This window comes from Heterocephalus glaber, unplaced genomic scaffold (assembly GCF_053883595.1).
Source record: "Heterocephalus glaber isolate CG9 unplaced genomic scaffold, H.glaber_assembly_v1.0 deba00001564, whole genome shotgun sequence".
NCBI classification, from domain to species: domain Eukaryota; kingdom Metazoa; phylum Chordata; class Mammalia; order Rodentia; family Bathyergidae; genus Heterocephalus; species Heterocephalus glaber.
In genome coordinates this window covers 4,636,215-4,663,040 of record NW_028258351.1, presented here as the reverse complement: position 1 = coordinate 4,663,040, position 26,826 = coordinate 4,636,215, and the positions used below count along the sequence as shown (strand labels likewise).

At 45.9% G+C, this 26,826-nt stretch overlaps 1 protein-coding gene and 1 long non-coding RNA gene across 9 annotated transcripts in view; one reads left to right on the top strand and one right to left on the bottom strand.

Moving 5' to 3' along the window:
• Nucleotides 1-6,055: 6,055 nt before the first annotated feature.
• On the bottom strand, nt 6,056-10,513 carry LOC106008217 (uncharacterized). 2 transcript variants are annotated; one of them, XR_001182678.3, is made up of 3 exons: nt 10,372-10,513; nt 10,017-10,192; nt 6,056-9,914 (listed from the first exon to the last, which is right to left on the bottom strand). It is a non-coding gene; the product is annotated as an uncharacterized LOC106008217 (long non-coding RNA). The 2 variants fall into 2 exon arrangements; XR_002391091.2 differs by having other exon boundaries at nt 10,369-10,509.
• Nucleotides 10,514-10,788: 275 nt separating this feature from the next.
• The window catches only part of Hnf1b (HNF1 homeobox B), a 50,962-nt gene continuing 34,924 nt past the window's right edge, over nt 10,789-26,826 (top strand). For 2 of the 7 annotated variants that reach the window (XM_013067671.3, XM_004870429.4), the window contains exons 1-4: nt 10,789-11,310; nt 15,854-16,053; nt 20,121-20,307; nt 21,867-22,102. In XM_013067671.3, the coding sequence (XP_012923125.1) occupies nt 10,967-11,310; nt 15,854-16,053; nt 20,121-20,307; nt 21,867-22,102 (967 nt within the window). In that variant the 5' untranslated portion in view covers nt 10,789-10,966. Of the gene's footprint in view, nt 11,311-13,053; nt 13,851-15,853; nt 16,054-20,042; nt 20,308-21,866; nt 22,103-26,826 lie in introns of those variants that run through there. The other 5 variants (XM_087191463.1, XM_004870427.4, XM_004870428.4 and 2 more) reach the window with 4 other exon arrangements.

Sequence of the window (26,826 nt, the reverse complement as noted above, 5' to 3'; positions counted from 1 at the left end):
AGCAAGTGGTAGGCAGCTCTGGGGCTGGCATTATGCTCCCTTAACTCTGGGGTCAATGACCTCCCAATCTACCTCCCCTAGGCACAGAATGAATGAAACTAGTCATAGTGAAGTCCAGATTTCTTATGGACTTGGACCCTCCGATGGCCTCATCCAATCTGACAAAGATCCAGAGGCTTCCTTGTGATGACAATAGGATAGAGCAAGGTTCCTGAATGGTCCCTGGAGCTTCTGGGATTTCTCCAGGGCCTGCAATGTTTGCATTGGTCTAGACATTTTCCACCAAACCTCCTGGCAAATATTTGAAGGCCTCGATACAATGCCATACAAATAATCGTATCTAAAGCTCTCCCGTGTAAACAGCCTGAAGTCCTTGGTCAGTCAGCAGGGATCAGAGAGGGAGAGAAAAAAACCCAAACTACCCTCCTCAAGACAGTTTTTAGGGGGAAAATCTCAAAGACAACCTAAAAAGTGGCCCATTTTGTTGCAGTTAAAGTCACAATTGGTTTTCACTTGACTCACTGAAAACTGGGAAGTAGGGGTGTGGGTGTGTGTTAACAGCTTTTCCAGAATAGAGAAGAAATTCTTTCTTCTAACAAATGTTCTCTTAAAAAGGAGTTTTTAAAGTTCAAAAAATCATGGGCCTCTTGCTCTGTTCCAGGTGTCTCATGTACAACCCTGTAATTTTAGTAAAAGGTAGAAGAAAGACTTTGGAATTGAATTAAACAGAGAAACATATTTTTGCTGTGGAATTATGGTATGGTTCATATAAGATTCCTGTTTTGGGCACAAAGAAAAAGAAAGTACTATTTCCTCACATATTAGCAAACCTGGCAGGAGCACTAAAGGGAGAAGGAAAAAGATATGTGAAATCTCAGCAATTGTTAAAATTTATACCAAAAAAAAAAGCCCCACAGCTGGTAACCACAGATTAGAAATTCCAGAACTGCAGCCAGGCATGGTGACACACACTTGTAATTCCAGTACTCTGGAAGGCTGAGGCAGGAGGATTACAAATTTGAGCCCAACCTGGGTAACTTAGCAATTTAGCAAGACCCTGTCTTGAAATAAAAGATAAATAAGAGGGCTGGGGATGCAGCTCAGTTTGATGGCCTTGAGTTCAATCCTCAGTATTGCAGGGGGTGGGGGAGGGGAGGGGAGGGGAGGAGCAGAGAGGAGAGGAGAGATGAGAAGAGGAGGAGAAAAAAATTCTAGGACCATTGACTCACTTGCCTACCCCATATAAATAGAATTCTGTGATGTTTGTCCTTTGTGCCTGTCTTATTTCACTTAGTATAATGTATTTAAGATCCATCTATGTTGTAGCATGTGTAAAATTTCATTCCCTTTTATGACTGGCTAATACTCGATTGCATGCCAAGACTACATATCATTTTATTCACCTGTTGAAGGACACATTTTTGCTGGTGTAAATAAGGCTGCTGTGCACATGGATGTGCTAATGTCTCTGATGTTTACTATTTTTGTAATTTAAAAAATAAATAACTTTTGGGGCCGGGGATTTAGCTCAGTGGTTCCGCCACTTGCCTTGCAAGTGCAAGGACCTGAGTTCGATCCCCAGTACCCCCCCCAAAAAATAAATAAATAAAAATAAATAAATAAATACCTTTTTAAAAAGCAGATGCTCACATAGATAAGAAAAATATTCAATGGGCCGGGGATTTAGCTCAGTGGTTTCGGCTCCCTGCTGCGCAAGTGCAAGGACCCGAGTTTGATCCCCGGTGCCAAACAAAACAAAACAAAACAAAAAAAGAAAAATATTCAATAACGAGACAAGGAAATGATAGTGAAAATGATAGGCTTAAAGGTCACTGCAGTTGTCATAAGGTCCAAGAGTGCCTGCCACTCACTTCGGGAGGGCAGGGGCCAGCTTTGTAGCTTTGTTCCCTACACCACCCACATCCAACACCGCGTGTGTCTTCCCATAGGTGCTCAGTGTACATGAACTACAACTCGTCCTAAAGGAATGACGGGATCAGAACACTGAGGCAAGGGACAAGTCTTCCTGAAGGAAACAAAAGAATTCATGAAACCAGAGCCCTGGTGACAGCAGAGGACTTGGCACTAATCACTCACATGACCTTGGGCCTCAATTTCTGTAGTTTTATGAAGCCACTGCCCATTTCATATTGTCACAAGATTATTGCCAAAATTCTCCATTCATTCAGTCAGTCAACAAATACTACATACTTCTCATGCTCCAGGGTTCGATCAAATTCAAAGTTAGAAAATTCCATTTGGTAAGCATTGCTTGTCTTTTCATGTGGTATTATTTTGTGTCCTACTTTGTATTATTTTATTTGATTTGTTCTACACTGAAAGCACTTTGTTTAAGTCTTTCGTTTTAAAGCAAAGAACGGAAAAAGAAAAAGTATTCAGCATTCTACTTGGAACAGGACTTTTTTCCCTTCCAGTGCTCTATAAACCAGGTTGTCTCCCATCCTCTGCAGGAGACGCCTCAGGGGTAGGAGCTTCTGAGCACAGCTCCACTCTCTGAAGAACCTGGCAGCTTTTCTGATCCCTCACAGACACCTCCAGCTGCAAGAAGTTAATGAGGTGTGTGGGACAGTGATGGGAAAGGGTCAGGCTTGACATCACTCCTGACACCACCACCAAGTGAGGCCTAGCTATAGGGTAAGAGACGTGGACCAGAAAGCTATCTCTACTTCATTAGCCAGTGTTTCTGAACGTGTGGAAACAGGCCAAGGTCCAGCCTATACACTGTGACAGAACATTCCTACGACACAGAGGGGTCCGAGCAAAGGCCAGCGCCACAGCAGAAGCACTGCCTCTGTCCAGTGGATGAGGAGAGGACATTTTTCCTGTTCCCTTTGACCCTCTCTTTCTTTCTCTTCTTTTCTATTTTCCTTCATTTATTTCATTTTTCTTCCTTCTCTTCTTCCCTTTTTATCTTTCTTCCTTTAAAGAAATTATTATGTGGGAGGCCCCAGTTCAATCCCCAATATCACAAAAAAATCATTTTATTTCTTTTATCTCTTTTCTGTTATCCTCTTCTTCCATTTTTTCTTTCTCTCATCCTATACAGTGGTAACTTGGTTCACCAGTGCTTTTGTTTGCAAATAATTTAGTTCACAAACAGAAGCATTTGGCAAAACTTTGTCTTTGCAAACTCTGCATGGGGTGATAAACATAACTGTATTCATCTTTTCCAAAATCATGGAACTAATTAAGTTCGCAAATCGAGGTACTGCAGTACCTCTAATCAATTTCCCCATACTTTTTTCCAAATTTTAGAAAATTCCCAAAAGGTAGCTGTCTGGAGGCCTCTAAACGTATTTCTGTTTATCCAAAAGTAAAATAAAAGTTAGTACTTTCTTCCTTGAGAACTGGGGTCCCCAAGTCGGGGTGTGCAAGATGATATATGGAAGGGACAGGAAGAGGATCTTAGCACTTGTCTGCATATTCATGTTAACCGTACATTTTTATTTTTGTGTTAATTTTGTAATGGACATAGAATGTTAGTTTGTGGTACATGTTATAATTAATGCAAATAATGGGAATGAGGTGCTTACATTATTTTTCTTTTTTAATTATACTGCACCTATTTGACCATCACCTACCTCCTGCCTGCAGAAGCGCAAAGGCTCCCTGGAGGGTCTCCAGCAAACAGCCTGCTGGGTCACTCGCTCTCTGGGTGTGCCACCTTGGCCAATCACCACCATCACAGCTAGGAATTATTAGGAGCTTATTGACAGCCAGCCTTCTAATCGCTTGACATGTATCAAGTCATTTACTCATTACAACCTCCCTATTAAGTAATCCCATCTCTGTCCCCACTTTAAATACTGGTACCTTGAGGTATGGGAAGTTTGAACAAATTACTCATACACAGTTATTGAATCCAAAGTTTGAATCCCAGCATTCTGACTCCAGGAAAAAGGAAAAATTAGAGAATATTTAACCACTGAATCATTTTAATTTTGTAAAATTGAGATAATGAGAGTCAACTTCAAATAATTATAAGGATTGAATAAGATAATGGTGTAAGTCTTAGCACAGCGGTGTAAGCATCCAATAAATAGCTACTACTAGTTATTGATGTCATAAGCATTCTCTAAAAAATACATTTTAAAACACACACCTCCTTAAAAACTTTCAATGATTCCTCTCTGCCAAAGGAGAGATGTTCAGACCTGAAGACCAGGCATTTAATTCTGCTCAGCAACAGCCCTGTCATGACTTTCTGTTGTCACCTGTCTATTGTGGACAGTAATGCCTGCCATGCCTTCTTCACGGGACTATTTTGAGGACTGAAGGAAAGGAGGAAGCTCTCTGTACATCATAAATCTCTGTACCAATACACTTCTTTACATATCAGATACCTCCTCTGACAGGAGAGACTTTGAAATCTCCCCCCCCACGTGTGTGTGTGGGTGGGTGGGTGGGTGGGTGTGTATAAGTCTAGGGTGACTGCTCAGAGTGCTTTCTGGATGTTTCCCCTTCTGTCTAGCTGGGTAGAGGGCTTGGAAGGTACAAAAGCACAGAAGCTGGCCACTTAACGTGGATCAGGGGGTCCTCAGTCCAAGTCCCAGGCTCCAATTCTTAACCATTTTTGGGCTCTTAGGTCAATACATTTTCTTTAAAAAAAATTTTTTTTTGGTTAATGTACTGAGGAGTAATATGCCAAGGCCTTACACATGCTAGACAACCACTCTACCACTGAGCTACATCCCCAACTCTTTTTTATTTTATTTTGAGACAAGTTCTCATTACGTAGTCCAGGTAGACCTGAAACTTGTGATCCTCCTGCCTCAGCCTCCAGAGTAACTGGAATTACAAGTGTGCTCCACAACACTAGGCTTCCTTACCATCTTGGAACTTCCATTTCCTCACCATTAAAGTGAGGATGATAGGGCCTGCCTTATGGGTTTGTGAAGAGGAAAAGAAGGAAGCATGCAATTATTGGGTGTGACAATAATGCTTATTTTAATATTAATCTGAAAACAGATTGCAAGAAATTTTAGGAAACATTATTTCTTTTTTTCCCTAAGATGTATAACCTAGCCCATATCGTTTATTTAGTAGACATTCATGTAATACCTACTTACCCTGAGCTTACCATTTATTCAATAAACATTCTTGGATCACCTACTGTGCACAGGGCCCACTACCCACTTTTCATGGGTGTTGCAAAGGAAGGAAAAGCAGGAGGTATTGTTCTGGAACGAAGGCTTCCATGCTAGGTGTAGTATTTATTAGTTTAATATCATACTAGATCATTCATTCATTTTTAATTTAATCTTTTACAAGCTACTGGAAACACCCTATGTTAAATATGACCCAGCAGAAGGATGTGGGTTATTGGATCAAAAGGAAAGGAATCTTCTTTACTGTTAGGAGTTTCCCTGGCAAAGGCCATTTAATAGCAGCATGTTGGGGAAATAAAGGCTCAGAGCTGGAAGGGATTTCTAGAAAGGAAGCCAATGGCTGAAATGAGTGGGATTTGCTATCTTCCTGTATCCATTTGTTATTCTCTCACAGAGCTTCCCAAAGGGCTTCAGACAGAGTGAACATTTGGGAGCTTTGGTAATAAACTTACCCCACAAGCTATGCATTAAAGAATGGCGGAGCAGAAAGGAGGGGACCCTTAACCCATGTGCTATGATTAGCAAGAACTTAATTTGTTCCCAGCTTGTGTTGACACCATGCAAAGTGCTTTTCTGTATTAATTCATTTAACTCTCTCAACAAACCTATGTGGCATAAGGCCCATTGTTATCAACATTTACATATGTTCATAATATAAAGGCTTAAAAAAATGAGGTAATTGTCCAAAGTCAAACTCCATATCCTCAGAAAGTTACTGCTATTCCTGATTCCAAAGCCAGGATTTCCCTAGTCCCCTGTGTTATATCTCTTGGGAAGGTCATTTTCCTCCCAAAATGAAGAATCTGCTTCCTCATCCCAAAAGAGAAGTCAGATGACTTCTAAGGTCTCATTTGGATCTTCAGATTTTGACCTGGATACGTGTTTCATCCAAGGTTGACAAACTGGACCAAATCCAGCCAGCCAAATGTTTTTATCCATAAAGTTTTATTGGAATACAGCCACACACATTTTTGTATTGTCTACAATAGCAAAGTGAATAGTTGGCACAGAGATTTTCTGGCCCACAAAGCCTAAAATATTTATTATCTAGCCCCTTTACAGAAAAAAGTTTGCTGGTTCCTGGGATATACTAGTGCATAGATTTTAACGGCAATCAATTATATGTGGTGAATAGAAAAGATTCTGGAGGGCCATGTATTAACTGTAAACAGTTGAAGGTGTGAGAAGGTGACTTCTGCTGCTTACATTTTATACTTTGGACTTGTTTTAAAATTACTTTTACTAAGTTATAGCTTACATGCAGCAATATCCACAAATCCTACATGTAAAGACTCGACATATCCCCCATCCTGATTAAAACTAAGAACCTTTCTAGCACTCCAGAAACTTCTACCACTGTAGATTACTCTTCCTTCTTTTAAAATTCCTATGAATGCGATCACATGGTACATATCCTTTTGTGTCTGGGGAAAAATATTATTTTTAGACTAGAATTTCACTGCTGACAATTGAGAAAATCTGACAAGTATAAATAAGGAAACAAAAAAATCATCCTTAACAGTATAATCCAGAGTATTCACTTCTTCATTTATTCAACAAGTATTTTGTTAAGCATCTACTGTATATCAGCACCACTCCGGGCACTGTAGAGCAAGACATGAGAAGGTCCCTAGCCCTTGTGCACCTTTACAGTCTGTAGTGTATTTTTTCATGGGCTAGTCAAATATCTCATGTCCACCACTACTCAGAGATTTGTCCTGAGCTCTTGGACCATCTGGCCAAAGACCTGGAAGTGGGAACCCCAGTAATTTAAGACCTTTTAGTCATTTCAAATAATAGGAAAGTTCGAGGCCTTAAATGCTTGTCCAAACCAACTGGTCATTTTGCAAAACCAAAATCAGAGGCCCGGAGGAGGTGCTCACCAAAGCCTTTGGTAGGTGAAGAATCATCCAGAAAGGAGTATTATAGCCAGAATTAGAATCTCAGGCTCCTGACCTTGGAGTCTAGAATATTCTATGGGTTTCAACACTTTTTCCTATCAGTAAGCTCTCCAATCACCTTCAGACCAGAATAGAATGATATTTATGTTTTATTCTAGAGATAATTGCACTTGGAGCCCTGCTAGTCACTGCCAAATCGATGGGAAGCCTTAGAGAGTGGAACAGCCGAGGTTGGAAAGACCAGGCAGGGTCTCCCTTCTGTAAACAAAGAAAGTTAAACATGGAAAGTGGTAACGGTGGTAGGAGGGGAGACTGTGTAAGCAACTGAAGAAAATAAATTACAGAGGAAGTGAGTTCACCATTTGGTAAAATTACCAACATGATGCTTGGAAAACCTTCATAAAGTGATATGCCAAATGGATTTCAAATGATTTCATACCGGGGACCACATCTCCCTTAGAAAATCTTGGAATCTGACTCCAAATTCATTGGTAGAAGTGCCTAATACTGTCTCTTCAAATTCAGTAACTCTTGAAAACAACTTGGGAATATAAAAGCCCAAAGAGATGAGTTAGTTGCCTCACTACGCAGCATGATTTCATGGTGTCTTTTTTTTTCTAAATATATAAGAGCCTGCCATACTCCAGGAACTTGCAATTGCTAATGCATTTGATTTTCACAAAAACACAATACACCATCATTATCCTTTAGCACATTTAGGTCTGCTTGACTCCAAAGCCAGCCTGCCCTCTGTTTTCAACTGTGTATTCTCCCCCTGCCCCCAAAGAATCTCCCTTTCAACTCTCACCTCCCAGCACAATGAAAGCTAGGGACCCTCCTCTTTCATCCTAAAGCCCGGCTCCAAATAGCACTCCCATTAACTTACTCCAGTGGCTACAAGCAACCTCTCTGTGGACTCTCCATGCATGCTAGGCAAACATTCTACCACTGAGCTACATTCCTAGCACTTTTCATTTTATTTTGAGACAGAGTGTTGTTAAGTTGTCCAGAATGATTTTCCTGCCTCAGCCTCCCTAACTACAGTGCCCCGCTTATTTTCCCATCTTTAACATGAGGCTACTACCTCAATCTATCCTCAGTTTATCCCATGTGTAGTGTAAGCAAAGATTATTGCAGACATACTAAGTCTTCCTCTATTGGAGAAGGAGGTTTCACTGAGGAGTTTCAAGAATTAACTCATTTAGATGCTAATATCCAAGACCTACACCCTAAAGGATGCACTGTTAGTTACTTATTCTTTTTAAGATATCTTTAGGGTAGATACTGAATCTGTTCACAGTCATTGTGACTACTTGATGACCACCTACTATAGCACCGAGTGACAAACACAAGGTAGGTATGGGGAAGGGGATTACAGGAAGTTTCTGAATATGAATGGCAAGATTACTTGGAAGACATAACTGGACACTCATAGGAATTGTCAACTGTATTCTGTGTGTAATTTCTGTACCTTTATTTGGGTGGCTGAGGTTTTGGGAAGAATGGGATTGTCGGTCCCTGAATTTTGAGAGAAAAGGAGGCTTGGAAGTCCAAGGGGTTACTCAGTAGTTAGAACTACAAAACAAAGCTGTGTTGTTAAAAGAGAAACTGATTGGCCCAGGATTTAGCTCAGTGGTGCCGATGCTGCCTGGCTCGAAAGTGCAAGGTCCTGAGTTCGATCCCTGGTACCACAAAAAAGAGAAAGAGGGTGGGGGAAGAAACTCATCTACATTACACTTGATGCTTCTATAGAGAGAGAGAGAGAGAGAGAGAGAGAGAGAGAGAGAGAGAGAGAGAGAGAGAGAGAGAGATTGTCCTCCAAGGACATTTACTCTGAACATGTCATCCTGCCTGAGAGGAGCTGGGGAGACAGAGAACATTACAGTAGACAAGCATCTGCTATATGTCACAATAAGCTAGAAAACGAGGTGGAATGAAGGGCCCTCATTCCTGTGGACTTATTACCCCTTTCTCAGGGAAGAGGGACTGAGATAGGTGTAAACCTTCCCCAGGGGTCTATGCACACGACTACCTCTTTTCTTCCTGGCTCCCAAGACAGGTGGCCCAGGCATCTGTTGTCCACTTTGTATTTTAAAAAGGCATCCTCACCCCCTTAACACCCTGAGTTGGATCAACCACATCATCAGCTTTCATACACTCAGGATGTTTGATTCTGTACCTGTTTGGAAGGTTGCTGGACCCTTCCTCATCCGTGCTAAAATTCCTCTCTTATCCCTAGCTTAAATTCAAGTTTCTCCTAATTATCTTTGAAGGTGGGAGAGAAAGGAGAATATATTTGGAAGCTCCTTTGCAATTTTCCTGCTGATGCTTAATTTTTGTCCCTAATTGCTCAGTCCTTCCCATCCCCACTGTAGCTCTCCCCAATTCTTAGAACTCTAAGCTTCCAGAAGTGCTAGAGTTTCACTGGCCTACTGCCTTCCCAGACTGGAAAGTGTGCACACTATTTTTAGAACGAGGTGGTCTTATTGAATGTATACAACTCTGCTGCCCTGCACCTATCAGGAGCTTTTTTCACAGATAAGGAAACTGTGGGTCCAAGGCAAGTGTCCTCTGCCCCAGGAGTCAGTGAATGCTGGACCCTCAGGAGCCCCTTCCCCGGTTCTGCAAGTCAGGTCCCAGCCTGTAGGTTTGGGTGAGTTGGGTGCCTCCTTCCTCCCCCTCGGCGCCCCAGGGGAGTTGCGGTAGAAACTCTTGCAGTGCTGAGGGGCCCAGGGCTTCCTTCCCGGCCAGGTCTGGGTGGGGAAAACCTCTTTCCTTCAGTGATTTTGTCGGTGCCTTCTCCGCTTGGCATGCACTAGAGCAGTGACCTTGCAGTTGCACAACGTGTCTCAGGCCGTGGGCGTGTGCTGCGAGGGTCCTGGAACTGCGAACAAACCAGAAGTGAGTGAGCCCCGGGACGCGCAGCTCAGCTATTCATTCAGCTACAGCCCGAGCTTCACTTTCACTCCTAGAAAGGAGTCCTCACCGTCCTAGTTTTGCTGCCAAAGTGGAGGCGCTTTGATATTCCGGTTATAAACAGGAGGTCGGCACCCAGGCGTCCAGCTCTGGCTGCTACGGGGACCTCCGCTTCGGCTACTCCCTCTGGTCATAAATCAGTCGGTAACTCCTTCACCCTTGCCCACGCTATCGCGGCCCACAGTCCTGCAAATCCAACAGGGAGGGATTGGGCCTAACGAGCAGTAACCGAGGTAGAAATAAATGGGGTCCCTTCCATCCACACTCATTCCTCCTAAGACCCCCGCCACCTTCCCCCTGGCCTCCGCGCTGAAGCCCAGGAGGACAGTTTCGCCTCCACCCCGCTGGTTCTCCGGATTTACCACCTGTGCACGCCTTGGAAGTTCTGTACTTTTCGCATCCTCCTCCATCTTTTTCCAAGAGCACTTCGATTTTCTCCCGCTCTCATCTGAACCCCAGAAGCGCAGTTTCTTCTTTCAGGCCAGTGGAAAAATCCCCGCACCTAGGCTAGAAGCCACTTGCTTTAACAAGTCCAAAAGTCAGCTAAAGTTTAGCTGATAAACAGAACCCGCAAAAGAAGGTCTTCAGCCCCGCAGCGTGAGTACAATAGGCCCTGGCAAGCCCCGCTCCTGGCCCGGGTCTCCGGCTCCCCACGACTGCCCCTTGGGCTTTCTCTCTCTCGGTTTTCCCCCCTCCCCACCACCATTTGCATCTTGCCGAAAGCGGGGCCCTTCCCACTAATTTGCATATCTTATATGGCCTAATGGTGGCGATCATGGCAAGTTAGAAATTTTCTGACTCCTCTAGGAGGAGGCTCCGGGACCCCGGGGAGTAACAAGTGTCTGGAGGCTGAAGGGTGGAGGGGTTTCAGCACTTGGGGTTCTCTTGTGAAACTCCCCTCCACCCTCCTCTCTCTCACCCACCCACCCCCTTATCCCCTTCTCTTTCCGTCCTTGGAAAATGGTGTCCAAGCTCACGTCGCTCCAGCAAGAACTCCTGAGCGCCCTGCTGAGCTCTGGGGTCACCAAGGAGGTGCTGGTCCAGGCCTTGGAAGACTTACTGCCATCCCCGAACTTCGGGGTGAAACTGGAGACTCTGCCCCTGTCCCCCGGGAGCGGGACCGATCCGGACACCAAGCCGGTCTTCCATACTCTCACCAACGGCCACGCTAAGGGCCGCTTGTCCGGGGACGAGGGCTCCGAGGACGGCGACGACTATGACACCCCTCCCATCCTCAAGGAGCTGCAGGCGCTCAACACCGAGGAGGCAGCTGAGCAGCGGGCGGAGGTGGACCGGATGCTCAGGTAGGCAGCGAGCGCCGTGCAGAGCGCGCGCAGGAGCCTCTGGAGCCCGGGCCCCGCGCAGGAACGACACTGTGCCCACCTGCCACAAGCCCGTTTGCCACTCGAGAAGTCCCCCGGGAGGCGCTGTGCTTCTCTCCCAACACCTGGACCCTTCCCAGACCCCCAGTCAGGTCACCCTGGGCCCGAAGCCCCAGGCCAGCGTCCAGGACCCTAGGGCCTTCCCCATGGGGCTGGGGCTCGGCCCAGGAGAGCTAGAGGCGCTGAGCCTTTCGCCTGAGGTTTGCCCCAGAGACTGAAGGCACGAGTGGGTGCAGTGAAATCGCTGCGATTGACAGGGAGCAGAAGCTCGAGTCCCGCAAGCCTCAGGCCGCGCTACCTGGGGTCAGGAAAGCCGCGGGCCGGGCTCTGGCACAGCGACCCGCCGGACTTTGCCGAGGGACCGGCAGCGAGTACCTGGGGCTGGGATCTGGTGGGCGCTTCCATCTGCGGCGCCCAAGCAGGACTCGGAATTATCTCGAATTCTGAAAGCCGTTTTTAGATTTGTAAAGGGGAACTTTTGCTTGTGCGGTCAGGGTGGACCCGCGCGGGGCAAAATAAACCACGAAGCTAAGCAAGCGGGGGTGGGTTAGGATAAATCCAGCTAAGAACCCATTCGCGAAGGATTTGGTCTGAATCTGCGAAAGGAGGCGCGCACGCACCTTGCCGCCGACACCTAGGCGTCCCCGGGGGAATTCGGGCAACCGGACCTTCTCGCCCCGGCGGCCGGGATCCTCCGGGTGCTCACCGACCGGCCTACGCTTTGACAGCTAGTTACTAATTATCCAATGAGCCCAGAGGTTCTGTGACCGCACCTCGCTCCTAGGACACAGGGTTTTAGGAAGGAGCTTCTCGCTTGTCCCCCAGTACTTAAGCGCTGCAATTTCAAGGTTTCAGAGTCCAGGACTGAAGTTGCTCCAGGCCTGGCCACGCGCTCGCAGTGCCTGTTCAGGGTGGAATGTGACCTTGCTTTTGAATTTGCGCCCTGGGAACTCGGTGGTTTATCCTCTGGACAACAAAATCGGGAGGATTTCTAGTCGTCCCCCCCACCCCGGGTTTTGCTGTAATTCATAGACTTGAGGTTCTTCCCTCGCCCTTTCCCTACGTGGCGGTTATTGATCCCGGCCAGGGTTAGGGGACAGCAAGGTGTGGGTCGCCGAGGCTGAGAGGAGTCCCAGGAGAAGCTCCTCGGAGCGCTGGGGCTCCAGGGCGGCGCGGAGGTTGACCGGGACCTGGGAGCAGCCAGGCTCCCGGCCGCGCGGCGGGTCACCCAGGCCTAGGCCCTTCTGCCCGGCCCCTGGCTAGCGCGGCGCTCCGAGGATCTGGGGAGCTCGAGCAGACCTGGGCGCCCCTCCGCACCCGGCCCAGCAGCGCCCGGCGGGACGCAGCAGAGATGTAACATAAACTGCAGCACGTGGAGTTGGGGTGTTATTAATTTATTTCTATAAATCATCAACAGAAAGATACACAAAGGGCCGTGATTAGGTTGAAAAGAGAGGCGGGTTATTCATTGGCGAAGTTGTAAACGCGGCTTAGGAAGGGAAGGAAATCAAAACGTAGAAGCTGGGTAGCTCGCTGCCGCTCTCCCGGCGCACGCACTACGCTGCAGGGCGCCCCCCTCGCGTCCCCACCCCCCGACCCCGCGCTGCCCGAGGTCCCGGGGCCCCGCCGCCCAAACAGAGCTGCTTGAGAGCCCGAGCCGCCAGCAGAGCCCCAGGGCCGCCGACACCCGCAGGCCCAGCGGGTGCAAAGCCAGGCCCGGCCCGATCCGGTGTTTGGACCTCAGCCCTCTTCCCTTCCCAAAGTAGGGTGGGGAGGAGGATTAGGGAGGCCCAGGCCCTCGCCGGAATTAGGTTCACTGGACAGATCCTGAGGCTTTTCTCCCTTTCTCAAGCGGGTGTCCTCTTCACTCCCCCAACCTCGGGCGCGTCGGACTTAATTAAAGTAATTTTTCAAGAAATTGCTAGCGGTTCCCAGGTCATGGCACAGTCTGTTTCAGAGCGCCGGGCGTAAGCGCCCCCCCCTTCTTTTTTTTTTTTTTTTTTTCTTGTCCAGCCTATTCCCCTAAGGCGGAAAGAAAAGTCACTTTGTTGGAGTACCTGAACGCCCTTTACACCTCTAGAAGAGAAAGGCCAGGAAGCCAGGGTGGGAACTGCACTGCCGGGTGCTCTGCTGCGAGACTGGCCCGCGGGTGGCATTAGGAAAGTTGGCTGCTTCCTGACTCCAGAGCTGTGGCCTCTTCACCAACGCGCCTTGAGCTGTGCCGAGGCTTTTCCGCTCGTAGGCAACAAAGTCATTGTTTGCAAAGGAGCGTGTTGGCGGACATTGCAGGTCTGGCGCTTGACACCTGCGCTCAGAGCACTCGGAGCACAATGACCACGCGCGTTTATCCGGGTTGGGAACAGCTGAACGTGAGCTGTACTTAAAAATAATAATCACCTAACCAGCTCTGCGGTCCCTTCCCTAGGAAGATATGAGCATTCTGGAGGCAGAGAACTATAAAGGTGTAACTACGCCATCTTACCCCCCCCCCCCCGTCTTTTAATTCGGATTTAAAGGTTTTGCCTTAGTTTATAAGGTTTTTGTGGACTTTTTTTTTTTTTAAACCGGCTCGATTGTTGAGCTAATTCACTTTTTCACCGAGCCATTCACACTTGGAACATTACATTATTTTGCTAGGTTTCTTAGGCACACAAAATGAACACAGGTAAACAAATTTAAACAAAAGACAAATGGCCAAAGAAACTGTTAAAGCAATATAGTATTAACTTTTAAAATCCAACTACTTTTTCCTAGCTCTTGAAGGTATTGTTCGTATCTGTTGAAAGCATTTTCCACCCTGAAAGTATCTTGGAAATATTCACCAGAAATAAGCTTTTAAATGATCTCTGATGTTTACATGACTATGTCTAAAATGTTCATTACCTTATTTCTCTCTTCCTCAAGGTGGAATTCATGTTTAAAATGGAAACGCATTTTCTCTGTTTTTGTTCTTGTTGTTACTTCATTATGTTGTATTACTTGGATATACTTTTATAAATACCTGAGAAATTCGTTATTAACTTATATGTAATTAATCTAAAATTTTTCATTTCTCAAAAACACCTCTTTCAAAAAAAACCCCACCTCTTTCAAAGCCTAGGTTCTTACAAATTTAATATCAAAGTCTTCTTAAAATAATCGCAACCGTTCAGATGCTTATAAAATGTTTGATTAATGGAGGTTTGACTCGTTAAACAAAATTTTATTTGCTGTAGACACTATTTAGAAATAAATCAGATGTTACACTGCAACATTTTATCTATGGTCTCTGCTTTAACACCAATTTTTATTATTTCATCTGAAACTAATTTTCCCTTCATTTTTATATCCTATCAAATATATATAATATATATATCTCAGCATACAATAAAGGCATGGTTTTTATAAATTTAAAATGTATAATATTTGTGAATGTATTGTTTCTTTATTACTTTTACCCTATACTGTGCCTTATTTTCTTAATTTAAATAACATTTCTCATTTTAAGTCACCTATTTAGTAAGCAAGAACAGATATTAGTAAAGTTGAGAACATTTTAAATGAACATCAAAGGCACTAATAAAAAGTTTTTTGCATACCTGTGATTATAAGAAATGAAAAGCCTAACCACATTCTTAGCCCAATCTTAAAATTTATAAGACACATTACCTTCCAGACTCCCTTGCCATATCAGGGGGAAAATGTAAGAATACAGGAACACAAGGTATTTGAGAGTGTTAATGTCTTACTGAAAAATTGAAATTACTGTCTTCCTTAGGTTTTATTTGGGAGGCAGAGCTGTGGATTTTTTTTTTTTTAACTTTACCTGCCTTGCAGGTGGTAGGATTCTTTAATCCCAGGGAGGAACGTCATTGTATTTGAAAACTTTTGTAAAATCTAAAAAGGGTTAAATATTTGACTATTAAATCCTCCTTGCTTCTCAGAAAATGGACACATATTTTACTCCTATTTTATAAGAAACTGATTCACTATTTCAGAAGGAAAATAATGTGGGTGAGGCTTAGACTGAAATTAAACTGATGGTACCGCCTGTCATAAGATCTGTCTGCCGGGTCTCACGTTCTTTCCAGTGGGCCTTGCCTTTTAAGTATCTTGAATTCCAGGAAAATGAAGGAAAGCAAAACAAAACAAGAGGCCCCCCCCACCCCCACCCCCCGCTTAATGAGACAGAGTTCTAGTGGTTCTTGTTCATCCCTGAAGATGAATGTCTTCTCTTCCCTTCTGATTTCAGAAGAAAAGGAAAGTGCACTGTGTAGGGACTTCAACTCTTCTATTTAGGTGGTTTGTTTGGGGTTTTTGTTTGGTTGGGGCGGGGGGTTCTTCGTGCCTCTCCTCAGATTGTAACTTGGACAGGTAGAGGAATATAGATTAGTTTTGTACAGAGTGTAGGTTGAACCCCTAGCAAGAGACTATTTCTCCCCAGACATCTTCCACCAGCATGCTAACCGTTTTCTTATTTGTCTAGTGAGGATCCGTGGAGGGCTGCCAAAATGATCAAGGGCTACATGCAGCAACACAACATCCCCCAGAGGGAAGTGGTCGATGTCACAGGCCTGAATCAGTCACACCTTTCCCAGCATCTCAACAAGGGCACCCCTATGAAGACCCAGAAACGTGCTGCCCTGTACACCTGGTACGTCAGAAAGCAACGAGAGATCCTCCGACGTAAGTGCTTAAACCCTGCCTCTGCCTCAACTTGGAAAGAACTTTGTACTCAGTCTGACCCATGTGGGCTACCTTCTTCCCCTTGAACAAGAAGGCCTTTATGACCACTTGGCAGGTGGATTTGGCCTTTATAGTTAGTTGCTGCACATGGATTGGCTTGTGTCATTTTCTCCCCTCATAGCCCCTTGCTACTCAACCAGGTACTCTGAAGCCCTTCAGTGTGCAATGTATCTTGAATTTTTTGGTCCTTCTTCCCACTGTCCTTTTCTTTTTTTGAAACTAAGTAGGTAACAGAATGGAATATCTTCCACAAAGTAAACCAAGCATCTCCCCTTCATGCATGACCACAAGTCAGAGTTTCCAGACTGCTGGATAGCAGCAGACAATAATATCAATCACTATTGCTGTTATTTTCCTACCCTCTGGAATAGGAATTAAAAATGAAGGCATTTATATAGATAGATATATTTAGAACTCAATCCTGCTCTTTGACAGGAGATCCGGTATGACCCAGTCCTGAAGCAATTTAAAGTGCTTACTCACATTTACCAAGAGTAGTAGTAGAGTTTGGGACCTCAGCTGGTGGCCCTGTCCAATAAAGAAGCCGCTTCTGACTGAAGCAGGAGACAGTAAAAGTGTCTGCGTTTGGAACTCTGACCCATCAATTCTTGTCATTCCGCGTGCCATCCCAAAGTTTTCTTTCTGTCTCAAGATTTCTTTAATGATACTGAAAGGTTTTTGTTTTGATTGTTTTCTCTTCATTTGGAAGCATTACATGAATAAATTAGATGAAGCAAAGTGAGAACCGTTTGCTGCTTAGAGGAGAAGGCCCTTTACAGTATGGATTGACTCCAGCCTTGGCATTTAGCTCTTTAAGAATTTGTGTTCCTGACATGAAGCAATCCTCAAGTTCCTGAAAGACTGAGAAAATTCTCAGGAGCCTCCAACTCCAAAGGCCAGAGAACTCTTGGGACTTACCCAATCTCCCAGCTTGTACTGCATCTCTATATTCCCTGAGAGGCTGCTCAGAAAAGAGGGAAGGAAGGCAGGAAGGCCAGGTGGAATTTCTGAAAAGGCAGAAGTTCCAGAAAGATGCTCAGGATGCTTGAAAGGGACAGTTTACAAAAGCTGATGGATGTCAGAGTCTGCAAGAGACTTTCTTACTGTTGTTAAGCTTAAGAAGCATTCCTTCCTCTTGCAAATATCGTATGTGAACCTACTATCTGGCAAATACCATGCTAAGCTGTGGGATGCACAGGCCCTTTTCTTCAGGGCCTTACACTCCACTGAAGCAGTTGAGATGTTTGAGTAAACAACGACCGCTGCTTTCTAAGAGCTGTTATAAAGATACACAGAAGGAGCAGAAAGGAATTGCTAAATCACTTGGACACCTCATGGAAGGCTTCCTATAAGGGGTGACATTTGAGGCCAGTTTTAAAGTATGAATACAAGTTACACTAGCATGGAATAAAAATTAGGAAGAGAGATACATAAAACAGAAACAAGAGAATGGGATGTGTGGAAGGAGAAAGGGAGGGGGAGAATAAAAAAAAGATGATACATGAAAACTACAAGGAATAAATGGTAGTATTCATGGGCCTGTCTATACATAGAACCTGCCTGTTTGAGCCAGGTTCCAAGCCTAGAAAGAGGCTGCTGAAGCCAGCTTCTCCCAATGAACTTTTATGAGCAATGAACATTTTCTGTCCCATTCCCACTCTTGATTAATCTAAAAGGAAGTGGAGGACATGTGAGAATCTAGTTCTTCAAGCATTGAGAGGTGAGAGCCAAGCCCCTAAGATCAGTAGGTCCTGGATGCTGCTGAGTACCTGTAGGCAAATCCCCTGGCTGATCCAGGCATACACTGGGTTTATAGACCTTGCAGGCTGCTGCCTCCCCAAAGGGCAGGTGAGACACTAGGGCAGCTGCCTCACTGTGGGATGGCTGGGTGTTTCACACCCACCACAAAGCTTCAGGGATGAGTTTTGTTACCTCCACAGAAATCAGGTTTGGGGAGTTTGAGGGTGTACTGTTTTGGGGTTTTTTTTTTCAGAGATGATTCAGAAGCTGGTAGTTAGGAGCCTTAGAGTCTACAGGCTGAGTTCACACCCTAGCTCCTGCCGCAAGCCTATGTGACTTTGGGCAAGTTATGTGACCATTCTGAACTTCAGTTTCTTCCTTGTAAAATGAAAATAATACTTTTCACATGGAGAGGCTGTGAGAGTTGTATAAAGGGATTCATTTAGAGGACGTTGAGCAAAACCTCACCATAGTAATGGTTCATTACATGTTAACTGCTATGACATCTGTTTCCTTCAAATGAAAAATTCAAATTGACTACAGGTCCTTGGTTTTATTACTCATGACCTCCCTGTAGGTCCCCCAGGGAGGAGAGAAGATATTGAGCAGGGAGCTTCTTTCTCTCCTTTGATTGTCCCTCAAGTAACTGCATATGGAGAGCTGCTCTGCAGACCAAATAATGTAAGAGGTGTGCAGGCATGACCATCAGAGGAATCTGGGTCACCATCACCATCATTCTCCTGACTAGCGGCTAATGTTCTTTAAGACTGTTTAGCGCCCCCTAGGCTTTCAGAAATTCTCATTCCACAGGTAAGAAGCTGAGTGACCAATGAGTTAAACAATTTGTCTGGGGCCCCTCATTGTCCCAAACAGTCAATGATTTCCTTTTAGAAGTTTAGCAGAGACTATTTGAAATCTCCAAAGCCTTCAAGTGGCCTGAGAATCATCCAAAGTCATTGGGGCCCAAATAAAAGGCTGCAGTGAGAAGTGCAGTCCATCACCCAGGAAGACTGCGCAGTAACTTGGCCGGTTAGCCCTTGGTTAAACAAAGCCCCGCCTTGCCTGCATCTGAGATCCTACATCCCAGGCTGGTTAGGACCCTACTGCGTCCTTCTGATGCAACCAAAGTGGATATAGGTCCTTAGATAAGTAAGGATTTATGTGTCCTTGCTCAGCAGGGTGCTTGGCCTCTATGTTTATTCATCTGTAAAATGAAATTAATCACCCCTAATGAACCCTGCTTCGTGCGGTTGTGAGAAAGTGGACAACAAAGCCCTCTTTTTTAAACAAAGTGACTATCCAATGTATTTAAACCATATAGGCTAAGACATCACCACTGGGCCAAGGTGTCATTTTTCTTTCATTCATTTGATCAAAATGGATTTAAGGGTCCTGGAAAGTGGACAGACAGGGAGCATCATTCCTTCTACATGTGTCATACTCCAACTCATCCATTGCCATTTCTAGAATGGTCTTATGTTTCAGTTTCTGCACTTGCCATCCTCCTTGTGGGTGGCCTACTAAAACTTCCTGCTTGGGCTGTCTCCCTCATACACATACCCACGTACAAATACATATCATTACCTTTGAAATTACACTTGATATCTAAAGAGCATCTTCTCTTTCTAATACAAAGCTCCAGGTATACTTATTTCACAGCATTATTTAAAAGGTTTTGGGCTTTACATTTTTCTAAGAACCTAACGTTAGAATGCAGATGCCTAGGATATATGAGCAGAAAGAAAGGGTGGGAAGAGCTATTTACAGTCACTCTCTGAATATGTTGTGTAAGAGAAAACTGCACCTTAGAAAAGTGTTTCTCTTGGCCTGAGACTTGGTGGAATTCACTCCCTTGTCATCAAAATACAAGCATTCAGAATTGAGAGTGTTGCTTCATGTCTGAGGGCCAGTGAGTCAAGGAAAGAAAAATAATTTTCTCAAAACAATGGCTGGCTACATTTGAGTTCCTTGAAAGAAAGGAATAAGGTGGCTTTGCTGGAGCACTGAGGTAGGCAATGGGGGTGGGGGCTCACACAAGGACTCCCCGCTGTGGCTCCACACACATTCATGGCAGTTTACAAAGCTTAGGAGAAAGGAATCAGGGGGTCTTTGTCCGTCTGTTTATCTGTCTGTCTGTCTGCCAAGTGAAGGCTACAGGCCCTATCAAATCTACCCCTTTCTCTTTTCAGAGTTCAACCAGACAGTCCAGAGTTCTGGAAATATGACAGACAAAAGCAGTCAGGATCAGCTGCTGTTTCTCTTTCCAGAGTTCAGTCAACAGAGCCAGGGGCCTGGGCAGTCCGATGATGCCTGCTCTGAGCCCACCAACAAGAAGATGCGCCGCAACCGGTTCAAATGGGGGCCCGCATCCCAGCAAATCTTGTACCAGGCCTACGACCGGCAAAAGAACCCCAGCAAGGAAGAGAGGGAGGCCTTAGTGGAAGAGTGCAACAGGTAACAACACCAGCAGCTTGCCTGAGCAGGCAGGCAAGCACATGGACCCAAGATCCACCCCTTCAGTCCTGGGATGTTGAGACAGTGGTTATCCAGATGTGGCTAAATTGGAATTTTCCAAAGCATGTTGCACAGAACCCCAGTTTCGATTTATTGATAAATAAGTTTGACAAACATCATATGGCTACTTCTTAGGGAGTCACAATACCCAGTAATATATTACCAGTGCTGAGAAGTCCTACAGTCAAGAAACTCACAGAGCTTTGATGGTTGTTAACCACAAAATCTTTCTTCTTTGGAATACTCACTATCATCCCCAGAATTATTATTCTAAGAAAGATACTTTGGAGAATTCTGGTACAAAATGTGATGACTGGCGAAGTAAATATCATATCATTAACCCCCATACAGGCCCGGAGAAAACCATTCTGTAGCCATAGATTGTGGCTCTGGCCTCTACCAGTTGTCTATCCATTAGTCCAAAAGAAAACTATAGGAAAGTAAGAATTAGTTGGATGTGTTCAGTCTACTTTGTCCATATCAATTCAGTAGAGATCTTTTTTTTTTTTTTGGTACCAGAGATCGAACTCAGGTCCTTGTGCTTGGGCAGCAGGCAGCGAAACTACTGAGCTAAATCCCCGGCCCAAGTAGAGATCTTTTAGTAACTGAATAACTATATGTCATTATAAAGAAAGAACTACTGGAAATCTTTAGGATTTTTGTTTCATTCCTGTCTGATCTGTCCTGACTCCAATATTGACTCTCGAACAGACCTGCTCTTTACTGTGGCTGAGGCTTGTGGACCTCTTTCTCTGTCTCTGGAATGGCTTTGGGAGTGGACCAGTGTGGTCAGGGAGGCCAGGCTGAGAGGCAAATCAATCTGTCTGTGCACGCACGGGGTCCTCGGGCTGTGCCCTGTCTCTTGTTAATGAGAATTCCCCTCAACATCTAGTTATGCCTCAGGATATCTCTCACACCTGAGTTTGTGGTTTCATCAACACGATTAAAACAAGAGACAAGCCATCTAGGGGTGCCTTCCTTTATGTCCCACCCAGCCTGTCCTTGGCAGGGCGCTCCTGAGTCTCTAAAAAGAACCTAGCTTCCCTGGTACCCTTTTGGGGTTTCAAAACCTTGAAAACCCAGAAGTTCTCTCTTGGTGCTTGGAAGGCACCAGACACAGCCAGCAAAAGACTTGGTCTTTTGTGTGGTGGGAAGAATGGCAAAAATAAGAAGGTATCAGGATGTCCTGTTGTCTGGACTCTCTCCCTGGACTGCCTGTCCCTGGTGTGCTCTCTTCTCATCAGAAGTCACACCAGAGGGCTGTCTCTTGCCTTGCAGTACAGCATAGCCTGCTCTGTGCTTATGCTGAGGCCTCCCCCAGTCTTCATCAGATAACTACATAGATTGTTTTTTTCTCAAGCTAGGCCTTCCTCCGGCCCCCTACTCAACTCGTAGCCTATGCACACTCTTAACCAAGACTAGTATGACTGTATTTGGGGCCAACCACTAGCAAACCCCCCAGCCATCGTCACTCATCATCTCTCTTCTGTCTGTTCCAGGGCAGAATGTTTGCAACGAGGAGTTTCCCCCTCCAAAGCCCACGGGCTGGGATCCAACTTGGTCACTGAGGTCCGTGTCTACAATTGGTTTGCAAACCGGAGAAAGGAGGAGGCGTTCCGGCAGAAGCTGGCCATGGACGCCTATAGCTCCAATCAGACACACACCCTGAACCCCCTGCTTGCCCATGGCTCCCCCCACCACCAGCCCAGTGCCTCGCCTCCAAATAAGCTGTCAGGTAAGCAGGGTCTGGGCCTCACTGTCTCAGACCTGACCATTCTAGTTTTTCCCACCGGTCTCATTTGGTCTAAGATTTTTTAGAAGAGCAATGGCGGGCTGGGGATTTAGCTCAGTGGTTCCACTGAGTTCGATCCCTGGTACCAAAAACAAACGAAAAAAAGAGCAATGGCTTTGAGATCGCCCTTGGGTTGGTCTCCTATGGCCAGAATATTCTCATAAAAATAATATGTGGCTCTGATCAAGTTTCCTCCAGTTCCTTGTTCAACCATTGGATGTAAGGGATTACTTGACCCTCAGGGAGGCTTTTGCTCTATTCTCTGACCTTGCCTTTCCTGTCAGATTATCCACCAAGAAGCTGCCTTGTCCAAGCTGCAGGCAGAGAGGTTCGGGGTGCCTCATCAGTCATTGAGATGAGGAACGGCACCCTGGCCACCCTTTGCCATCCTTGGGCATGTCCTACCCCAGCACTCTCTCCAACTCCAGCAAAAGTCCAGTGGCTTTAGAGAAGAGCCATTCTAGTGGCCTTGTACTTGTTGGCTTCTGTGTTCCATCATGGCTAGGGTAGGGTTGATCACTTGGTTGCTTGCAACCTTTGCAATGATTAGCTGGCCAAAACTGATTGAGTTCTTACTGTGTACTAGCCCTGGCATGGATCAGAATGTCTCTACTGCAGGGTTTAAATCTGTCAGGATGAAATCCTACATCCTCATAGTGGGAAAGCACCCCATATGCTGAGTGCTGTGTGGCCACAGGCTGGGGTCGGGTACTTCTGCAGTCTACTTCTTCCAAGCAAATGATTTTCCAGAGTTAGTGTGCTTTACTGGGATGTGTTTGGTGCCCATGTGAACAAAGGATGGCACAGCCTCTTACTCTGGGGAAAGGATTACAAAGAAATTAAACCACTGTTATTCTGGGGTGGTTCTGAAATCCGTTCTCCTTGCCTGTTTTGTTGCCCTTCTGATGGGAAAGGGCTGGGAACTGGGACCTGACCCAAGTGTTGAGGTGACCTGTGTCACCAGGACAAGCTCAGAGCCAACAGTGGGACAGTATACAAGTGTTTGTTCTAAACTTGCTGTGCCCATAGCATGGCCTCTTCCATGGTCTCTGGGAGCCTGATAGTCCCCTGGGCTGTAGTTTCTGTGGGTTCTGCTTCCATAGAAAGGAAAGTCTCAGCCACATGGGAAGAAAGTTTGGGTAATTCTTGAAAAGCAGAGAAACCCCGGGCCAGTGCTGGCCTGATCACAGAGTAACTTTTTCCCTCTATGGTAATTCAAAGCAAGGCCCAGAGGACAGCAGTAGATGGTGTGTGGCCAGCACTGAACAAGACTGAAACACTTGCCCACCATAGCTATCTTCTTGTTATCCTCAGAGCTGAGCTGGGAGCTGCAGGGGGTGTGGCTGGGGCAAGGGGCATTGTTGAGAAGACAATAGCCATTGTAGCGAGACCTGTGATCTCCACACCAAAGTCAGGGAGCCTGCGGGCCAAACAAAGGCCCAGCAGCTTTCTGACAAGCTGGGGTTGTGCTGAGGTCACCACAGGGTCATTAGCTTCGGCTTTCTGTCTCTTGAAATACAGAAAGCTGGGTCTGGAGAGACAGGGACAGGTACTGGAAACAGGGTAGAGATGGGGCCAAGAAATGCAGCCTGGATATGGCTCACATGGGGCTCTGAGAAGGACACATCCCACTGGGAATGGACTTTCTGGGGGTACTCCCAGAAGTCTGGACTTTTTAAAAAATCATGGAATGATAGGACTCAGGATTCAGAAAAAGAAACTGAGGCCCCGAAAGAGGTAGTGATTTGGTGAAGCTACACAGAGCAACGGCAGCAAACAAGGACTAGGTCTCAGGTCTGCTGTTGCTGAGGCCATACTTTCCCACAATGCAAACATGCATTTAGTACTTACCAAATCCTGGCAATACACTGGGAACACACAGCCCTACCTCCTCAAAGCTCATTGTCTCATAAGGAAGATACTGCGCCAGCATGGAGTCTCTAGAATCAGCTGGGAATCGAGTTTATCTTTGGGGGCTTAGTGGGTCTTTCTAGGGAGGGAAAGACTACTGCTATTTCTAGAGCAGCACTTAGCGGGTGCTGTGTATATGTGCAATGGCTGGTTCTGCTCTGCCTTAATTTTCACTTAGAGCTATGAAGGCAATCCTTGTCCCAAGCCAAGGAATATAATTCTCTGCATAAAATTTTGAATCTTCGTTCAAGCCAGCCAGGGGATAGTATGGCTAATTCACATAACTCCCCTGAGTTTCCTGTCTATAAAATGGAACAATTATAGTACCTGCCTCACAGGGTGCATGTGAGGGTTAAATGGGTGAATGTGTAAACACCACCTTTCCCAACAAACTGCACCGTTATCGTCATCATTGCTCATAGTATTACAGCGGCCTAAGCCAGTGGCAATGGAAAGAATGGCAAGCAGCAGAAATGTATTTTCTTTATAATTTTCACATACTAGGGCTTTGTTTCTAAGAGGCCATAAGATGTGTTGTGGCCCTGGGACAGTGCTGGAGTCCAGGGTGCAGGATCCTGGGATCAGAGCCCTCTGTCCCTGTTTCAGGTTGTGGTAAGGATATGTGGGCTGTGACGGGACTCCAAGGTAATGTACCCAGGACTAGGCAGTTGGCAAACTGGAGCTCAGCACTCAAGGAAGGATCTGGGCTCAAGAACTCCATAGTCACTTCCCACTATGGTGCCACAGCCATGTGGTCTCTAACCAGGCCTCAAGCACAACTGAATGCAGGATACAAAAAGAGCTTCGTGTTGCCGAGGAGAAACCAACATCCAGAGTCAGCAGTAACAATCTCTGAGACTGAGCACTAATCCCCACACCCCCACTTTCCAGCCACTCTCCTCTCAATTCCCAGCACCTGAGCCAAGAGGGCTGGCAGCACCTGAGAGATGAATTTTCCTGGAGAGGCAGAGCATCCTTTCTCTTACTGAGCCCCTTCCTTCCCAGCCACGCTTACTGTGTTGTGGCCTGCTTGCCCACGATGACCACAGTGTGACCCTGGTCCTGGAATGTCCAGCACAATAGGGGTGGCAGGAGGAGCACTTTGCCTCTGTCAGCGGCTGATTGGTTACAAGGTGCCCTACAAACACATTGTCAGCAGAATCAGCTGTTTTCAGCATTGCCCCTTCTCAGCTTTACAATCACGCACCAGCATGCAGCCAGAGGTTGTCATGGCTTTGTCTCCCTTATGCATGCTTAATTGACAATTAAACTGGGGCTTTGAACCAGCCTGGCTGCCGCTGATGAGCCTTCATCTTTCCAGTGAGTGTCACAGGGGCACCCTTTGTCTGTTCTTCTTGGGGGCTTGAAGTTACTGTAGCAGGCTGTAGGCAGCCATTTATCTTCAGCCTGCAAGGCCTTTATTTGCCCCCCTCCCCATTCCCGCTCTCGCCAGCAGGAGCTGTCCCTGGTTATAGGCTCTGTGACAGCCCCTTCGGAGGCCATTGAGCAGGTCCGGAGTGATGGCCTCTACCTCCATTCTGGAGCTGACTCAAGAGAGAGGCCCCCAAAAGGTCAGAGGGCAGGGCTGAGGCGAGAAAAAGGACCAGTTGGAGACTGGTGCTCATATTGATTGGCTGGAGGAGGAGGAGGAAGTTGGCATGGGATGGAAGCTGGGCTAGCCTTCACCCAAGCCACTGTATGTGCTGCATGATCTGGGGTGGCCTTGCTCACTATACACTTTGCTCCAGTCCCCAGCTAAGTCACCAGGCCACTTCCCCAAGAGGAAAGGGAGGGACAAAAAGATTTCATCAGGGCCTGGGATTTAGCTCAGTGGTTTCACCGCCTGCTGTGCAAAAGCAAAGACCCAAGTTCGATCCCCGGTACCAAAAAAAAAAAAAAAAGTAACAAAAAGATTTCATCAGTCTTCACTCTCCCACACATCACATCCTCACTTCTGCATCACCTTTTGGGAAGGAAATGTAGACTTACTGTCCTGGAAAGAGAGACATAGGAAGAAGACACCTCTCCACAGCCTGGATCCTGAGATCCTGGGGATCCTGAGCCTCAGTCTCTTTCCCTCAGAGGGGACCCTGTTTCTGTGGCTGATCTCCTTTATCCCTTTGAAATCTATTCCTCCCTTTCCCAGCTCAGCAAACTTGACTTCCCTGACTTGAGATCAGAGCTTGAAAAACAGAGGATCCTGCCTCCTGCTTTTTCCTTGTCCTCCTTCACACCACTTCCCCAGTGGCCTGCAGAAATCTAATCCCAGGTCTTCGACAAACCAAAATCTTGACCAGGGACCTTTGTGGACACTGTTGTTCTCCTTGACATGGAAATCCGTAGGACCAAAGGAAACCTCAAAAGTGCCCAGTGGCAATATAGTGACTAACAGTGAAGAATTATAACATCTGGCATTGACTGAGCACTTCCTGGGTACAAGCCCTGGCTGAGCATCTAAATGCATCCTCCCATTTAATTTCTGCAACAACCTCAGGAGGGTAGAAACCATTGTACTGATATCCTCCTTTTACAATCAAGGGAAGGGAGATGTTTAGAATGTAAGTCATTTTCCCAAGTCTGCAGTTTATAAGTCATGGAAATAGATTTTGCGCTGTTACACACTGTCCATCTCTCTTTTTTCTATGCAGATGCTAAAACTTTTTCAGGCATGGAAACTTGCACATGCGCACACACATACTCCACAATACTCCTGCAGCCCTTTTCTCTCCCACACTCCTGCTGTTCCCCTCTGAATG